This window comes from Balaenoptera borealis, assembly GCF_965194805.1.
Source record: "Balaenoptera borealis genome assembly, chromosome: 5".
NCBI lineage: Eukaryota > Metazoa > Chordata > Mammalia > Artiodactyla > Balaenopteridae > Balaenoptera > Balaenoptera borealis.
This window is the reverse complement of record NC_138862.1, coordinates 10,802,870-10,820,592: the sequence shown is the minus strand read 5'-3', so window position 1 is coordinate 10,820,592 and position 17,723 is coordinate 10,802,870. Positions and strand designations below refer to the sequence as shown.

Here is a 17,723-nt window from a genome sequence, read left to right as displayed (position 1 = left end):
TTCAAAATCAGGAAGTCTCTGACTGATTTATATACTGCATTTTAAGCCAAACTGCTAGTCCAAGAGGCTTGGGGGAGATTTTGCTGCCCATGACTTGGGACCTTTGGGCTCTCTAAAACCATCCCCCCCTCCCTCTCTCCTCTCCTCTCCTTCTCCATCTCCATCCCCTCCCCTCCCCCTCCCTTCCCTCTGCCTCTTCCCCTCCCCCTCCCTCCTGCCTACCTTCTCTTCTTTTCCCTCCAGTTGGATGCCACTCTCCTTGGGTGATCTCTTAGTAGCGAGAAGTTGTGAGCTTCTAAAAGGGAAAAGTGCATGGACATTGGCCCGGCAAAGAAAGAGGAGAGAGGCCCAGGGAGGCACTTTCTGAAGTGGACCAGGCTCCAGGCGCATGGGAGAACGGGATTCAGGCCCTTAGTCATGTTTGGAGTGTTTACTGTGTGCCAGGAACTCCGCCAGGGCCGGCAGGAGCCGCCCGGATGAAGGAAGATGGGTCCCGGACTCCGGACCCGTGTCGAGGGTTAGGGACGTCCTGGCTCTCCTGTCTGCTTCCACGTGGGAGCAAGAAGAGACCCAGGAGGAGTGTCCCCCACCTGTCCCACAGGCCTTGTCACTGGGTTGGGACAGTTTCCCTGGTCCTGACCTGCTCCAAAAGGCAGGCGGACATGGTGGGTGCAGGCTGGGGGGTACGTGTGCACACACTGCACCCATATTTCTCTTTACAAGCACTAGCTACTCCAGTGCCCCGAGCTCACGGTGGTCCCCCTCCCGTCCTCCTGGGGTTGAGTTTAGAGCACACACATTCCACGAGAGGTGCTCGTGCAACCCTGACGTCATCTGTAAAGAGGCGTGTGCGTGGGAAGGACGGCCTCCGTGGACCGGGAGGGCTGACTCCCCGGCTTGGAGGCCGGCTCTCTGTGCTTGGCCGTGCTGGGCAGGTTCGATTGCCAGGTCCCAAAGCACGCGAGGCTGTCGTGCTTTCTGCAGAGGAGCCGGGAGGAATTCAGGGAAATGTGTAGGCGGGGCTTGGAGGGAGAAGTCGGCTCCCACCTGGTTGGCTGCAGCTGTTTCTCTCTGGCTGTGCTGTGTCCAGCCTTCAGCTGCACCAGCTGCCAACAGAGGAGCGTTCTGGCCGGCCCTTCGGACCACGTTGTTCTTCTTGGGGGAGGACTGATTCTGGTGGCCGCCCGTGGCCTCCCACATCAAACTGTCTTCTGACTCTCGCCTCCTCAGATCAGCTACTGATTTTATTCAGCCTCAAGTCCCTCCAGAACGTTGGAAACACACGGCCCATCGTTACTCACCAGTTTTCTCTGGGTCCCTGGGATGGAGCCAACCAAATTAGCTGTTTGCCCCCAGATCCCTCCTGCTTTTCTGCAGGGACAGGAACACTCTCCCGCACACAGGATGGACATCCTACCTCCTTGGTTGAAAGCCAGTTCTCAGAAAGGGGACACTTAGAATATTTCCAATGCATTGCCTCTTCCTTTATCTTCCCTCCACCCCCCCAAATCGCTTTTTCATGACATTTACATAGAGTAGGGACAAATGCTTCCTTCTCAGAATGTGTTTACCATTTAGGCCCTCATGGAATTTTCTAGAGAGAAGGTAGGGACCAGAAGGTGTGGAATCAGGTGGTGGGTACATGACCTGTTCTGGTGGGAAGGTCAGGGAGGGGTACTAGGGAGCCACCGGAAATATCTTGAGGGGGTCATCACTCCTTGGTCAGGTCTGGCGGGGGGTGGGCAGGGAGTGGGCGGGTCCCTCAAAGGGAGTGGCGAGTGGGAGTCATTTTAGTGGAAGGTGGGGTGGGTGGGTCCCCTTCCATGTAACTCTAGACCAGCACTGGAAGGGTCGTTTGGCGGAAGCCAAAAGCACTGAGAGGAAATTTTAAAAAATGCTCCCCACGGATTCTAAATGGAGTAAGCCTGCAAAGAGTAGGTGGGAGAGGCTCTGATCTGAAGAGGGTCTGCTGACCTTTGTAGCGACCTTTGGACCTTTACACCTCAGGCTGTGAGGGGGGACCCAGCAGAATTACCAACGTTCTTGAACACCGCTGCTGGGCTCAGTGGCGAACGCAATTTCTCAGAACTTTCTCAGAACGCGTCAGAGGCACCAATGTTTTTCTTTTGAGAATGACCGTCGTGCTAGACGCTCAGCAAAGTTGCATTTGAAAGGCAGACCTCCAAATCCAGGTTACCCAAGTGCCTGGGTCTTCACTGGAAACAAAAGACACTCTGATCTCTTAAACTGCCTAATTTGATTTTATCAGAAATGTATACCTACAAAATTTCCCCGTAGGCTGAGAACTCTGCTGAGAAATCTTAGCCCAGAGTGTAATTAGCCTGAGAGAATTAGCATCAGAAAATAAAACCGCGTACGATAAAACGTCCCGATCATGGAAACGGTGTCGGTTGTTCACCCCTCGTGTCTGTGTGTTTACCCCATCATCTTGTCTGGTAATGACTGTGACCAGAGCGATACTCTCCCAGCGTTGCCCAATCATGGGTGGTGGAGACGGTGTGTCTTTGCCTTTATTTTTGCTGGCACACCCCAGCACTGAAGCACATTAAAGTAATAAAATTAAGCAGCAAGGCGTCCGAGTCACTCCCACCATGTTCCCGTAACCCCCTCATGTACAACAGGCTGAGACAGAAAAAAAATTTATTTTAGAGCAATTTAAGATGAGGCAACACTGGATATGTAAATCCTGTTTTATGGGCAGTCGTGGCAGCTGGCTAATTCTTCTAAGCTGCCTAACAGGCTTCAGTCCAGCAGCTGCGCTGGCTTGGAACAATTCTGTTTGAAGGCCACACGGGGGGAAATGTACAATCACGGCTTTCATCACGATCTTCTGGGCTGTGGGCGCTATGGCCGTGCAGACCGTTGTCCCACCTTCCTGGCACCCATGTTAAGTGCCAGTTGCTGTTCTGGGAAGGAACCTGTTAAGCAGGCTAAGTTTTGATGGAGTGGATGACACAGGCCATTGGAATATTTTAAAATATGAATTGCTCCTACCCCCTTTTTATTTCTCCTAAAGAAATAGCTGCCAGGATTCAGGAAAAGGTGAGAGCAATTTCAAGGGAAAACACTGGCTTGAGTTTGAGACCATGAAAGAGACAGAGTGAGGCAGAGAGCCCCTTGCAGAGTAATTATTCTCCAGAGGCTGCTGTCCCAGGCACAGGGTTCTTGGTCAAGGTGAGTTTCATCAAGAAGCCCGGTGGAGAACGCCTGGGCTCCGCGGGGATCTTGCTGCCTTCAGAACGAGTTATTACACGATTTCCAAGGTCAGAGACACAAGGGAGAAGGAGAAAAACAGTTGCCCCACTCTGAAGAACTTATCTCAGACTTTGCTGAGCTTAGTGTAACTACTATAAAAATAAGAGGTTTAAAAGCTGCAGAACAAGTCAGGACTGGCCAAAATATGTGCCTTTGTGTCCCAGTGCTTTCATCCCCCCTTCGCCCCCTTTTTTGGCATGACTCTGCCCAAACCTACAGCGGTTAAAAAAGCACCATGATTTAGGAGGGATCCCGAGCAGCAAGCCGCTGGGAGTTCTGTGTAACTCAGCTCTGCGCTGTTTCTTTTTCCAGGACAGAGCGAGGAGGGGACGGGGCAGCCTTCAAAATGGCCATAAGGCTATGGGACCAGGCGACCAAGGGGCCGTCTGCAGGGCAGTTGTTATGACTACTTGGATGCTTGGGTCCTAGCTATGCACCTCCCCCACCCCTCAAGCTCCAGCAACTTCAGACTCCAGCTGGGGGAATTCTCAGCCCTTCCCTCTACTAGGGGGGAAGGGAGAGCTGGAAGGGTTGGAGGGGGTGAAGCAAGTACCCAGAGCTTAGGGGTCTCTGAAGTCACTTATCTGAATCTGTTGGTGCCTCTTCATGTGTATAAAGTTCACCCTTTATCTTTACACTTATGCAGCTGTATTTATCAACTAGGAGGTCTTACAAGTCTTCTTATCCACAGATCATCCAACTGGGGGGTTTGAACCGTTCTGTCCTATGCATTGATCATAACACTGGGCCAGCCTTTCCTCTTGTCCAAGGCGGGGCTGAGGCCACTGACCACAAGCATCACATCACCCAAGACCCACTGAAACTGACTCTGCATTTTTTAAATTAATATTTTTGCTTCTTTTTTGTATTAAAATAAAACATGCAGTAAAGGAAACAAATCTTAACTAAGACTTAGTCAATTCAGTGTAGCCACCACACAGCTCAAGCTATAGAATGTTTCCACCACCCAGACGCCTCCCTCCCATCCTTTCCAGACAATACCTAGCTTCCAAAGGCAACTGCTCTTCTGATTCCCATCGCATAGAGAAGTTTGCCTGTGTTTGAACTTCACCTACATTGAATTATGCAGGAGTCTTTTGAGTCTGGTTTGTTTCCCTCCACATTATGTATGTGAGATTCATCCACATTGTGGCTTGTAGTAATAGCTAATTTTTTCCACTGTGGTATCGTGTCCTACCATATGAATGTACTATCATTTATTTATTCATTCTATTCTTCATGGTGTCTGAGTTGTTTCCAGGTTTTGGCTATTACACTAAAGCTGCTAAGAACATTCATATAAATGCTTTTTGTGCTCCTAAGCACTCATTTCTGTTGGGAATGGAATAGCTGTGTCATAGCATAAATGCATGTTTATCTTGTGTAGATAATTGCCAAACAGTTTTCCAGAGTAGTTGTACCAATTTGCACTCTCACCGGCAATGGATGGGAATTCAGTTGCTCTGCATTCCTGTCCACACTTGATATTGTCTGATCTTTTCACTTTAGCCATTCTGGTAGGTGTGTAGTGGAATCTATTTGTGGTTGTAACGTGCATTGCCCTACTGGCTAGTGACGTTAAGGGTGTTTTCATGTGCTTATTGGCCATTTGGGTTTTGTCTTTTGTGAAGAGGCTGATCAAGTCTTTTTAACATTGGGTCTGGGGTCTCTTATACTCTTTTTTTTATAGGGACATCTTGTTATTAACAACCTCTCCAGGTGACTTAGGAACCTAATGCCAGAGAACCACCTCTGAAGTTCTCTTTACGTTGCCAGTTTTCTTAAGGCATCATTTTCCTTTCTTCAATTCCCAAACCACAGCTCACTTTCTGCCTTGTGTCCTTCTGTTATTCAGGTTATAGATTCACTGCTTTCCTCTCAGCTTGCCTTGAACTGCATGTGGCAGAAATGGACTTCCTGGATTAAATATGGCTGTGTTTCTGTCATCGGAGTCTGGCTGAGTCTCCTGGTCTTTCCGGCAGCATTTTGTTATCACTGTAACCTTGCCAGAGACGCATGGGGTGGAGAAAGATGGGAAGAGAAAGAAGAGTGTGGGAACTCCCCCAGGAGGGCGAAGCCCCACGGCTCCCCTCTCTTTTCCAATGCCTGCCTTCCTCCTCTCCCAGGAGCCCACAGGAAGGAGGATGTCTGTTCAGTATTTTTCTGTGCCTGTGTCTCAGGGATTTGTGTGTGGATGTGACCTGCTTGGGTCATCAGGGAGGCACTGTTTCCTATCCTTCCACCCTCAGTGCCAACTGTGCAACAACCTACCATCTAAGTACAAATGCTCCCCAACGGATGAGGGGACCTAAAAATTGTACAGTGTCCGGGGGTCTAAGAACTCGTATAATCCAGCCTTCATTCTAGAGATGAAAATAGTAGAGCATCTTGGGGATGGTGTCTCCGTGGGAGAACCTGCTGGTCTGTTTTTACGCATGATCGTCCTGGAAAGAGAGGTGTGTTTCTTCTAAAGAGAATGGAGAGATGGAGGGAGGGAAAGAGCATGTTTTTCTTTTTTGCCTTTAGTAGCAAAGGGGGTTCCCTCTTGCCGCTCTTTCCCTCTGTGTACTGCTATTCAGAGGCCCGGCGTGGCAGGAAGTGGTGAGGTGGTGGGAAGGAGAACAGAAAATGCTCAGTGAGTGCATCATGTGTGTCCGCCCTTTCCCTCCCCAGCTCCCACCTGGAGGCTGGGGGAGGGGGCCTCAGAGGGCTATTTACAGTATCATCACCATTAACGAAAATTCATCATGATTTTGTGTGCATGCATAGGAGAGTCTGGCATTGATAATTGTGAGACTGGCTCTGATAAGGATTTCTTTTTCCATTTGTAGGCTGGTTGTGATGGTGAGAGTATTGGAAATTGCCCATTTTCTCAGCGTCTCTTTATGATTCTCTGGCTAAAGGGCGTTATATTTAATGTGACAACGGTGGACTTGAAAAGGTAAGACAGGGTTTCTGCAGTATTGAAATAACTGTACCTAATTCCCTATACACACACACAGCACACACACACACACATACAGAGACAGACACACACAGGCATACAAACAGACACACACGCAGACACACAGAGACACAGACACAGAGGCACACACAGACACCGACACACACACACAAGCACACACACACTTCTAGGACCCATGGGCGATATCGCAGGCACGTCCATCCTGGGTCAGGACCCTGGATTGAAGCGGGAGTAGTGTGGGCCACGCAGTAGTTACAGAACGGGATCAGACGTAATCCAGAAGGAGCAGGAGTTGAGGGTGCGCCGTGCGTAGCCTGCTCTCCCAGCTATTGGTCAGCTGTGAACCTCTCAAAAGCCTGTCCAAGCACCACTCCTGGCTGATAACACCGGGGAGAGTTAACATTTCACCTCCGTCTCCAGATAAAGGGCCACGCTTTCCTCGCCAGTAGGACAGTTTGTAAACCCACAATCGCCTTTGAAATTCTCAAGGGTGGTTTCTCTTAAACGGGGGAGGACACAATTCAGCCTTGGAAATGATCCAAACACTGGCGCTACCAACGCTGCCCTTCCCTCCCACCCAGGAAACCCACGGACCTGCAGAACCTGGCTCCCGGCACCAACCCGCCTTTCATGACTTTTGATGGTGAGGTCAAGACGGACGTGAATAAGATCGAGGAGTTCCTAGAGGAGAAGTTAGCCCCCCCAAGGTGGGCCTCATCAAAACCCGTGTTCACAACTCGCTTGTCAGTTCTCCCCATTCACAGACAATTCCGTGTGTTGGTTTTCTCTGCCCATGGTACTCACTTCCCGAGTTGTACCTGTGATGTGCCACAGAAAACACAGCGAGATTGGAAACCCTGAGCTTAGGTGGCTCGGATTTCTTTGCTCCGCACCTGCAGTTTGGCAATTAGGGGTTGATGGCAGGAAGTGGGGAGGAAGTAGGCCGATGTCACGTGGGTGGGTCGTTTCTGCTGGAAGGTAAGGAGCAGGTGTGTTAGCATGCAGCATCACAGCGGGCTGGACCTGGAAGGGAACCTTCAAGTCCATTACCTCTATTTCAGGAGGGAGGGAACTGGACCAGTAAGGCCAGGTGGGGCCCGCATCCCAGGATGAGAACAGTCTGTCCGGTGCTTTTCCCCTGGACGGCGTTGCTCTCAACTTTGAAGCTGGAAAGAGTAGGCAGACATTCAAGGGGCAGTTTTCATGTTTATATCCACTCAGAGAAAGTCACTTCCTCCCCCTCCCTCACATCGTATTCTCCTAACTCGAACGTGGCTGATCTGTGAAACTCTCATTTTGAATTTTTCAAGGTACCCTAAGCTGGGGACCCAACACGCTGAATCTAACTCTGCTGGAAATGATGTGTTTGCCAAGTTCTCAGCATTTATAAAAAACACCAAGAAAGATGCAAATGAGAGTGAGTCCCTCCCGTCTTCCTGTTTTCTGCTTTCTGCTTGGACCCCCGCTCCGCCTCTGGTGCGGCTTCTTATAAGATCTTGGGAATTCTGACTCGTTTCACAGTGGGGAGGGACCTGTACGTAGAAATGAGGAAAAGTACCTCTGACATTGACACGTGGGTTTCAAGAGATTGAGTGCTTCTTCTAGAGGTGGGGAGCCCAGAAAACCACATTTTTAGGGGAAAATAATCACCACCAGGGATTCCTTGCCGCACCATGGGACTCAGTATGAATGAAGCTTCTACTTCTGCTTACTTCATTATGTGATTTCCATAAAGAGTTTTGAACAAATGAATGAGTTCTAGAAGTAGCAGTGTTGTGTAGACGGCAGAATTACTTTCCAGGGAGAAGTGAGTCTTTTATTCAGAACTCGTAAATCCACCTCTCTCTTTCCCATGTCTCCAATGCTCACTGGCCGTGTCTCGGGAAGGAAGGGACAAACTCCTTCTTCGGTATCTAGAGAGAGGTGACCCTAACTCCCATGGTTCATCTTAGTCATTTTTTGCCCTTCTGTTTTAGTTTATGAAAGGAACCTCTTAAAGGCCCTGAAGAAGCTGGATAATTATCTAAATAGTCCTCTGCCTGATGAAATAGATGCCTACAGCACCGAGGAAGTTACGGTTTCTGGAAGGAAGTTCCTGGATGGGGATGAACTCACGCTAGCCGACTGTAACCTCTTACCCAAGCTCCACATTATTAAGGTCTGTCCTTCCTCTTACCTCAGGTGCTGAATACATGAATGGGGCTTTGTTTCATTGTGTTTTGACTTGTGTTTTTGCCGGACATCGAAACAATCTAAAATGCGGACTCTTGAATTTAAAAATCTAGCTTGTTACTGTTTGAGGCAGGCAAGCCCCAAGTTTCAGATCTGTGGATGATATTCTCAGGTGTTCCTCAGAGGTTCTCAAGAAGCATCTGAGAACTTGGCTCCCATCCCTCCATCCTCACTGCTTCTCTTTTCGAGTCTCACCCCCAGAGCCTAAAGAAAAGCTATGTGAAAGCAACTTGAGGGAATACATTGATTATACCTGGTGTTTCATGCTCCAGGCTTGGAGATGGTGTGTGGAATCTGCTAGCATTAAAATGTGAACTTGGGGAATTCCCTGGCTGTCCAGTGTTTAGGACGTGGTGCTCTCACTGCAGTGGCCCAGGTTCAGTCCCTGGTTGGGGAACTAAGATCCTGCAAGCCGAGTGACCAAAACAAAACAAACAAATAAACAAACAAACAAAACAAAACAAAAAAAATCTGAGCCAACCTGGAAAAAAAAAAATGTGAATTCAGTCAATTGTTGGTGATGGGCAGGGTAAGCCTAGCCCTGTCTAGGGACAAGAGACGGTTGGTTCCTAACACTGACCCCCTACAGCTGGGGAGCAGCTGACAACTCCTTGGCTGGACCTCTGCCAGGTTTGGCATCCTGTCTTCCCAGGTGGTTGACTTGGACTTGTGACAAGCCCACACTTGGACTCCTTAGTTATGGCTGCTGTCAGAAGTGCCCCAGCCTGTCTATCACTTACAGGTGTTAGTTGTTATTATCATTATCACTGTTGCTATGTCCTTGGTCCTCAGTAACCTCAGATGCCCCAGGAAGAGACTCAACCCTTGTTCTGGGGCATCTTTATTATTCAAATCCTACCAGGTCCAGAGCTAGGTCCTTGGTATAAGGATAGGGGAGATGGGAGAGAAGACACAGGGAAATACAAGCCAAGGACCCTGTGTTCTAATAACACATTTAATTAGCACTTAGAAATTTACGAATTAGGTTCACACAGTCTGTGGGATTGATGTCCTGTGGGCTACTAGCCGCCCCTGGTGACTGAAAGTCATTCCCTTGCCTTTCTCTTCCTTCCGTACTCCATCCCAGTCCTTGCCACATTTTTCTTCTTTCTTCTGTCTTCCCTGTTGTGCTCAGAGGGTACCAACTTGAAATTCCAGCCTTGAAGACACTGTTGATCCTGTAAGTGAACGTTCGTTTCCGTAGCTCTGCCAATCCTCTGACATTTAAAATTAGCGAAAGCATCTCAACCCCTCAAACCTGCTACATTGGGGATATTCTAAATTGGACATTTGGGAGCCATTTTCCAACAAGTTATTTATGTAGTTGTGTTTGGTTTAGTCCCTTTACTGAATGTATTCTAATCATTGCTATGACCAGTGTGGCATCACAGAAGCACATGGAGGTTAGGGAAGGCAAGAGACACATACACACACACACACACACACATATCAATTGCCACTTATTTAGCCCCTATAAAAAAAGATAGTTTAAAATGTCAGTAGAGGGGGTAAACTTCAGAGTAAAATAAAGCAGTCCATGGCTCCAATATAAGACCTAACTGCAAAATCTTCAAAGCCAGTTAGCACTCAAAATACCAAGCAGCTTACTAATCTTCCAGGATGGAGCACTTCTGAAAGGAAATGAGAATCAGTGTAAAGGAATTGATGGTAAAAAGATGAGAGAATAGAGGAAATTTATCATTTATTCCCTTCCTGAAACCCAGCAAAAACATTATGAAGGACTAAAGCATTATCTCCACCTTTTATAAAACTAGAAGAGGATGGATCACCCACTCAAAGACTTAGAAACTTCAGCCAGTGTGAGGGGTCACAGAGCCTAGGCATGCTTCTCTAGCTCTTCAGCAAGGTTCAGATGTCTCTAAAAGTAAATATTACAGCCCTGAAATGCCCAATCCAGACTTCTTTGTTTGAGGACAGGGCATGGAGCGGGCCACGAGAGAGGCAGGGACCATCCCTACAGAGCTGAGATCTCTGTGGGGGCAGAGTCGAAGGCGGAACTGTTCAGAGGCGCCATCTGTATCTTCACCACCGTTCTCTAATGCAAAGGAACAGGGAGGGGAGGTAAAGAGGAGGAGAGAAGACAAGTGGCATTCTGCTTTGTGACTGCTGAGCGGAGAAAAGAAACAAGCTCTGAACGAGTCAAAGGAGAGACTGTAAATTATCTGAGCTTCACTTTTAGCCATGGTGACCGCTTCCTAATCTGTGAGCGTCAGAGTGGAAGATGCACTAACCTTGACTTTGACCCTGACTCTAGCCCTACGCCTAATGTGTCCCTGGGACAGAGTATAGAGCAGTGTTTGATGAGTGGGTGTTTGAGGGTAAAATCCATATTGGTCTACCTGCTGCCCTGCCTCACTCCCTTTGCCCGCCACACTGTTTTTAAGCAAATGGTAGGTCCAATAGAGCCGCCCATTAAAAGATGGTTAATAAGCAGAAAGAATCCAAGTGGGATTTCTATGTGGATAGAGATGATCCAAAAGGAGGGGGGAAAGGTTAAAGAAAGAACAAAAGAGGAAAAGACAGATGAGAAACACGTACCTGATAAAGATTGCTCCAGTAAACCAAAGAATTTTTCAGACAGATACTTCTCTGTGGCCTCAAAAAAATGAAAGAGAACCTTTGGTGAAAATGCTCAAAGACAAGTCACAAGATACCAAAAAATATAATATCACAAGGAAGATGAGAATTAAGCTGGTAGAACTAAAAAACACCCTTAAAGAAAATAATTTCAGAAACAAAAGTGATGTTAGAAGTAGCAAGAAGTGGAAAAAGACATTGCAGAAATTCATCAGACGTCGGAGGATGGGCCTGAGAAAATTATCCCAAATCAAATGGAGAAGAAGCACGAGGTAAAGAGTAATTAGCGAGACCCCATAATCAGAAAAAAGAGAACAGGAAAGAAAAAAGAGAGAAAAAGAAGGCTCAAAGGTAAATTATTTTGAACTAAAGATGACCTGAATCTTTAGTTTAACATGTCATGATTAGAAAAATATTGCCCAGAACAATCAACACACTATCACATATTTGGTAAATTATTGAACTTTGAGGATAAAAAAGAACCCTTTGGGTGTCTAGATGATGCTGATGATGATAATGGTGATGATGATAATAATAATAGTAATAATAATAATAAAAGATAAAGCCACCTACACAAGGAGGGAATTCAGACTAGTCTCATATGTCTCTAGGACCACATTAAAACCCAGAAAACAGTGGTTTAATAGTTAAAGGATTAAAGGAAAGGATGTGTGATGTAAGAATTTTATATCCTTGTAAATTGTTGTTTTTACCTAGACTTCTGGTCTCAATGAAATAAGCACTCCTGAGCTATTTTTAAAAATAAAATTGCTATATGATGAAATAATAAAAAATGATAATAAAATAAGAATCCAGGAACAGAGAAGGTGTGTGGTATATAAGGATTGGTGATAAACATAGAACCTATTTAAATCTAAAACCAGAACTAAGCCTAAACAGCAGTGGGAATTATAACTACTGGAAAGAAACAGAGTATAGTAAACTTGGATGTTTTACACCATTGGAAGGAGGATAAGGGAGCAGAAATGAAAAGAACTGTAGGTATACTAATTTCCTCATTTGTCATTATCAGAGTAAGTAGAGATCATCTAAAGTTGATAAATCAAGAAATAAAGAATTCTTATTATTTAAAGTTATATAAGAAACCACTGGAAGAGTTAAAACAGACCATAAACCTTCTAAACCACCAGAAAGGGAAACACACAAACACACATGAACACAAAAATATTCACAGAAAGTTGGAAAACAAAGTATTACATTCATAAGATATGATACAAATACAAGCTTACGTCTATGAAAGGCATATAGATAACAAACTTACTCAGAAATGCTAAAATAAAAAGAGGGGCAAAGCTAAACCAGGCAAATGCAAACAAAAGGAAAGCAGAATTCTTGACATTAACGTCAGTAAGTTTGAATTCAAGCAAAAGATGTTAATTTAGGAGGCTCTCTGAAAGTTCTATGGTCTTGTTTTACTGCATCAATAGCTCCCGGCCTCCAAAATCTGAGAAATAAGTCCCGAAGATCTTCTAATTGGTGATACATTCCATGCTCACGCCATCCAAACGTCCCAGGAGCCAATACAGTGGAAAGGAACAAAGCAGAACGGGCCGTTGTAGCCCTGGGTCCTTGTTATGGGATGAATCATGCCCCCCCAAATTTATGTGTTCAAGTTCCAACTCCCTGTACCTCAGAACGTGACCTTATTTGGAAATAGGGTCTTTGCAGATATAATTAGTTAGGATGAGTAGGGTGGATCCCCTAAGCCAACATGACTGATGTCCTTATAAAAGGGAATTTGGACACAGACACACCAGCACAGGGAAAACGCCATGTGAAGGTTGGAGCTGTGCTCCCACAAGCCAGAAGCTGGGGGAGGGACCTGGAACAGATCCTTCCCCAGAGCCTTCAGAGAGAGCCCGGATCTCCTGACACCTTGATCTTGGACTTCTGGCCTCCAGGACTGTGAGAGAATAAATTTCTGTTATTCCAAGCCACCCAAGCTTGTAGTGCTTTGTTAAGGCAGCTCCAGGAAACTCATACTATCTCCAACAGTATACACCCTCCTTTGTGATGAATTCCCCAACGGTACCCTGCCAGCCAGAGGAAACATCTCACATCATTGTGTGTTCATGATGTTCATTCTCAGCTACCCTGTCTGTACATCCACTATTGCCATGAGGATAAGAATAAGGATATTTTGGTTCACGAATCTATCCTCTGCACATGGTGGACGCACAGTGAAATGATCCTGTCAGGGGCAGAATGATGGAAATCCACAGGAGTAACATACACAGGTATTTGGGATTTCAGGAGGTGAGGCTCAGCAAATAGGAAAAAGAGAGGGCACTTCACAGTGATCCTGGCACAATCTAAACTGAAGATCCAACATGAACCTCAGGCACCAAATAACACAGCAGCAGAACACAGGGAGAGAAAACTGCCAGAAACACAAAGAGAAATCCACTGGAGTACGGAGCAAATTCATGCCAGTGGATCACAAGGATCGTCTGTGATAAATCGGTGGGCACGGTTGTGTAGAGCCTCTGTTTTGAGTCCCACGCTCAGTATGCCCCATGCAAACTCAAAATGCAACTCAGAGCAGCCCGAACGGCTATAGGACGACATGGGAACTTGAGAAGGAGAATATATTACACGCCTCAGAAGAATGGATTGTCTGATCTAACTGCCTATGTTAGTGGGTTGTCCCTTTCTGACTATTTCCTCTTCATTTTCAGATCGTGGCCAAGAGATACAGAGATTTTGAATTTCCTTCTGAAATGACTGGCATCTGGAGATACTTGAACAATGCGTATGCTAGGGATGAGTTCATAAACACGTGTCCAGCCAACCAGGAGATAGAACACGCATATTCGGATGTTGCAAAAAGGATGAAGTGAAGTCGGGGTGTTTTCTGTCTCATCTCAGTCGTATGAGCTAGACTATGAAAAGAATGTGTCCTTTGTGTTTCCCTCCCAATAACCATCCTTTGCAAAATAATGCCTATATTTTAACAGTGCACAGGCCATAGCGTGATCCACTCAACACCAAATGATACATAGTCTTGTAATTTGTCAACTCACTTGTGTATCTGAATAATACCAGTATCTGTTGTTATACACACCAATTATCCAGTTTATATTCATTTATGTCTTTAACATTCTGGGACCTGCAACACATGCCCTAAATATCTGTAATCCACAATATTTAGGGCACGTGTTTTGCAGTTTAAGTTTCAAAGCAAATAAGGTTCGGTTCAATTCCGCCTTTATTTAAAAAATTGTATCTGTCTCTGATAGTTTTTAATCATGCATAGCCTATTTTTTTCTGCTCTAAAATAGTAGTTTAATTTTTTTCGGAACAAAAATTCTCTTTTTATAATTACAAATTACACGCTTATTTTAATACTTTAAAACAATGTCAGAGGGCATAAAGAAGAAAGAAAAAAATCACCTAAACTTTCACTACACTTAGATAACTGCTGATAACTTATTGGTGAACATCTTCCAAATCCTCAGACTCTCTCTTTCTCACACACACATTCACACCGCACATAATTTCATGCCTCTGTGGTATTGTGTTAGTTTATTTTCAAGGACTGGTGAGGGGACCCCTTGGTAATGCCTTGATGGTCAGCCATAGAGGACCTAAAACAACAGATTCAGCAACGCAGAGCTCAAGAGGGCGCTTGTGGCCAAGTTTCACAGGGATGGAGAACTGTAGGGTCACAGACCCACAGGGACTTGCAGGGACAAGCGGGGACCGGAAGCCGTGGAGGGTCCCCACCTGCCTTGTTCCTGCCTCCGTGATGCCACTGCCCCTGGTTCCAAGGAGGGCGTGGAGGAGGGTGCCTGTCTGTGTCCCTTCCCAGCTCCCTTTCGGGGGCCTTCTCTTGCTCCCCTCCTCTCACAGAGACCATGCCTTCAGGAGGACTCCTGACATCAGCTGTGTGTTGCAGAATCTCCCTGCCCTGTGTTGAAATGTGGACCAAGCACACCTTGATCCCTTCTGATGGCCGCTCTCTCCAAGACATAACACTGCGCCTCTTCGGCCATGATGCCGTGTAGGGCTAGCCCGGATCTTGTTGCTTCTCTGCTCTCTCTAGTGTCATTTCGAGGTCAAGCAAGGAAAATCCAGAGAGATTAGATTCATGGTGACTCCTCTTGGGCAGTTCTGGCAAATAGTCATGCTAGGGAGGGAGTGGAAACTACTGAGTCAAAAGAGTTTCTGGTTCATCTGTGACTTCCCCTGCCCCATCCGTGAGCCAGCCCCTCAGGCGCAGCTCCCTGTGGGCTGGGGCCCAGCTCCTAATCAAGCCTTGGAGGACAGAATGGGAGGCTGTTTCCATACTCATCAAGACTCACTGGGTTTGAGTGTTATCTGCCAGGCTGTGTCCCTTTGACATTTGTACACACCTTCCAGAAGACCTGCTTGTCCAGTTGGTGACAGCATGTGGTTGATGTTAAATGCTCGTTAGAAAAAATATACATACACCTGCTCACCGGGTGATTCATTTGGAAGAGAGGAAAATGCATTAACAGTAACCCTTCTGGGATTTAGTGAAAGATGTCTAGTAAGAGAAACAAAGTCTTTGAGATGGTGGCCACTTTCTCTCCCCTCTTGCTGGATGCTACGGTTTTACCAGGGGCGGCCGACCCCAGCCCTCCACTTGCTTTGTTAGCCATGTATTTTTGGAGGTTGTGTCTAGCATGTGCCGCCATGATTCCTGTTTCACATCTGTTTAGGAGTCAGATTATTAAGATGAGTTTTACCATGTTACATTTAAACTTCGTAAATGAATTGACTACCCGATGTTACTAGTGCAAACTTTGTATTTTTAGAGGTTAAAGTGATCTACATAAACTCCGTGATGCCTTAACAATTAAATGAATTATAAAAATGTTTACATGGAACCAATATCTTTGATTTTTCTTTTTTTTACTTTGCATTCTCCACTGAGATGTGTGTGTGTGTGTGTGTGTGTGTGTGTGTGTGTATCGTTTCACCTGATCCCTTGCCTGATGGGAAAAAGTGTGGAGTAAGTCACAGGATATGATTTGCCCCAGGACACACATCACTAAAATGACCCTGATCCACATCATCCTAGGGATAGTCCTATACTATAATTCTCTTTTAAAAAGGTAGGATGGGATAGGAGTTAATACTTACAGGAACTTTAGAAGGGGGACCCCACTGAGATTTCAAGAAATAAAATGAATGGGAATGAGCTTCCTTTCAAATGGCAAGAGCAACTTTGAACCAGAGATTATCAGTAGTTGAATTCGAGATTATCTGTATTTGAATTGTGACCCACAAAGACATTCTAACGGAGCCTTAAAGAGGTCTGAAAAAACACGTGTGACCTGTCCTTATCCAGGTGGCTGAAATAGAGGCCCCGCGGACTGTTCCATTTTTAAGTGTATTTGTAGGAAATCGGCTGGTTGCTGGCAGCCTTCCCCTCCCGGGGGCCCTGTCCTGCACACCCCCTTCATAGGCCCCTAGAAAGCTATTCATATGTGGGAAGGTGAGAAATATTCCAGGGCTGTTCAGCTGGCTTAAAGTCTTTATTAGGTGTGGTTTTTTTGAAACGACATACATTTGTTCTTCCAAACATACCATGCAGGATGCAAATACAGACAAGTTGTGAGTGCAGTCCTCCTCTGAGGCTGATCGTGGGAAGGTTCTCAGGCTGAGGGGATTCTGTTCTTGCTTTTAGTTGCCCAAGAGGCTGGACAATTCAGAAAAAAATAGCTTTACTTCTGAACATAGTATCTCCAAATGTAGGCTGAAAAAGAATATGTGTCACAAAGTTGTACTTTCTGGACACGGTCCAGCCAGTAGGGATGGAACGATAGAATTTAGCTCAGGAAAGAACTTTCAGAGACCAGAGTTCTCAGTAGGTCTCCTGTGATCTACGGGACCATCCCCAGGAATTCAATGTATGCCCAAGTCCTCCTGTCCAGACGGACAGACAGACACAAATGCACATACTACATACATGCACACTCACATACATACACACAGACATACTCTCATACGCTCACAGTCACAGAGACACACATTCACATATACACACACTGACCACACGGTCACAGCACTTTCACACATGTTCAAACATGTAGATATACATTCACACACATATACACAAACGCATCCACATTCACACACACAAACATACACATTCATGCAGTACACTCACACACACACTCACACATTGGCATACACTCATGTACCTACATATGTACACACACACACACACACACACACACACACACACACACACACACAGCCTGCAAGGCAAGGTCTGGGTTCCCTTCCACCCCTCCTTCAATCACTGACCAGAAACGCACTCTTAGCAATATTCCACCCACGCCTCCACCCCAACTTCCAGTGGTTCATAATTAGGCTTTGGGAAAAAAAATTAAAGAATAGCTTTTTTTAAATAAGAAAACCCAATCTTTCTTTTACAGTTTAGAGAACCAAGATGTGTATCTTTCTAAGAACATATGATTCACAAAACCCTGGATACATAAAATGGATCAATTAAGGGATGTTTGTTTATGTTACAATTCTGAATTTTTCCATATGACCAGTTTCCCTTCACATGTTTGATTTGAGCTTTAACAGGTGAGGGCATTTTGGGGTGTCAGAAGACCAGATGCGTGTGGTGTCTCCCCGTGATTCGCTGGGG

General features: G+C 45.9%; 1 protein-coding gene across 3 annotated transcripts in view; it reads left to right on the top strand.

Moving 5' to 3' along the window:
- The window catches only part of CLIC6 (chloride intracellular channel 6), a 46,605-nt gene extending 30,660 nt beyond the window's left edge, over positions 1-15,945 (top strand). For 2 of the 3 annotated variants that reach the window (XM_082395062.1, XM_082395064.1), the window contains exons 2-6: positions 6,108-6,217; positions 6,823-6,948; positions 7,552-7,658; positions 8,218-8,399; positions 13,771-15,945. In XM_082395062.1, coding sequence (XP_082251188.1) covers positions 6,108-6,217; positions 6,823-6,948; positions 7,552-7,658; positions 8,218-8,399; positions 13,771-13,932 — 687 coding nt within the window. In that variant the 3' untranslated portion in view covers positions 13,933-15,945. Of the gene's footprint in view, positions 1-6,107; positions 6,218-6,822; positions 6,949-7,551; positions 7,718-8,217; positions 8,400-13,770 lie in introns of those variants that run through there. The other variant, XM_082395063.1, reaches the window with a different exon arrangement.
- The last annotated feature ends 1,778 nt before the right edge of the window (positions 15,946-17,723 follow it).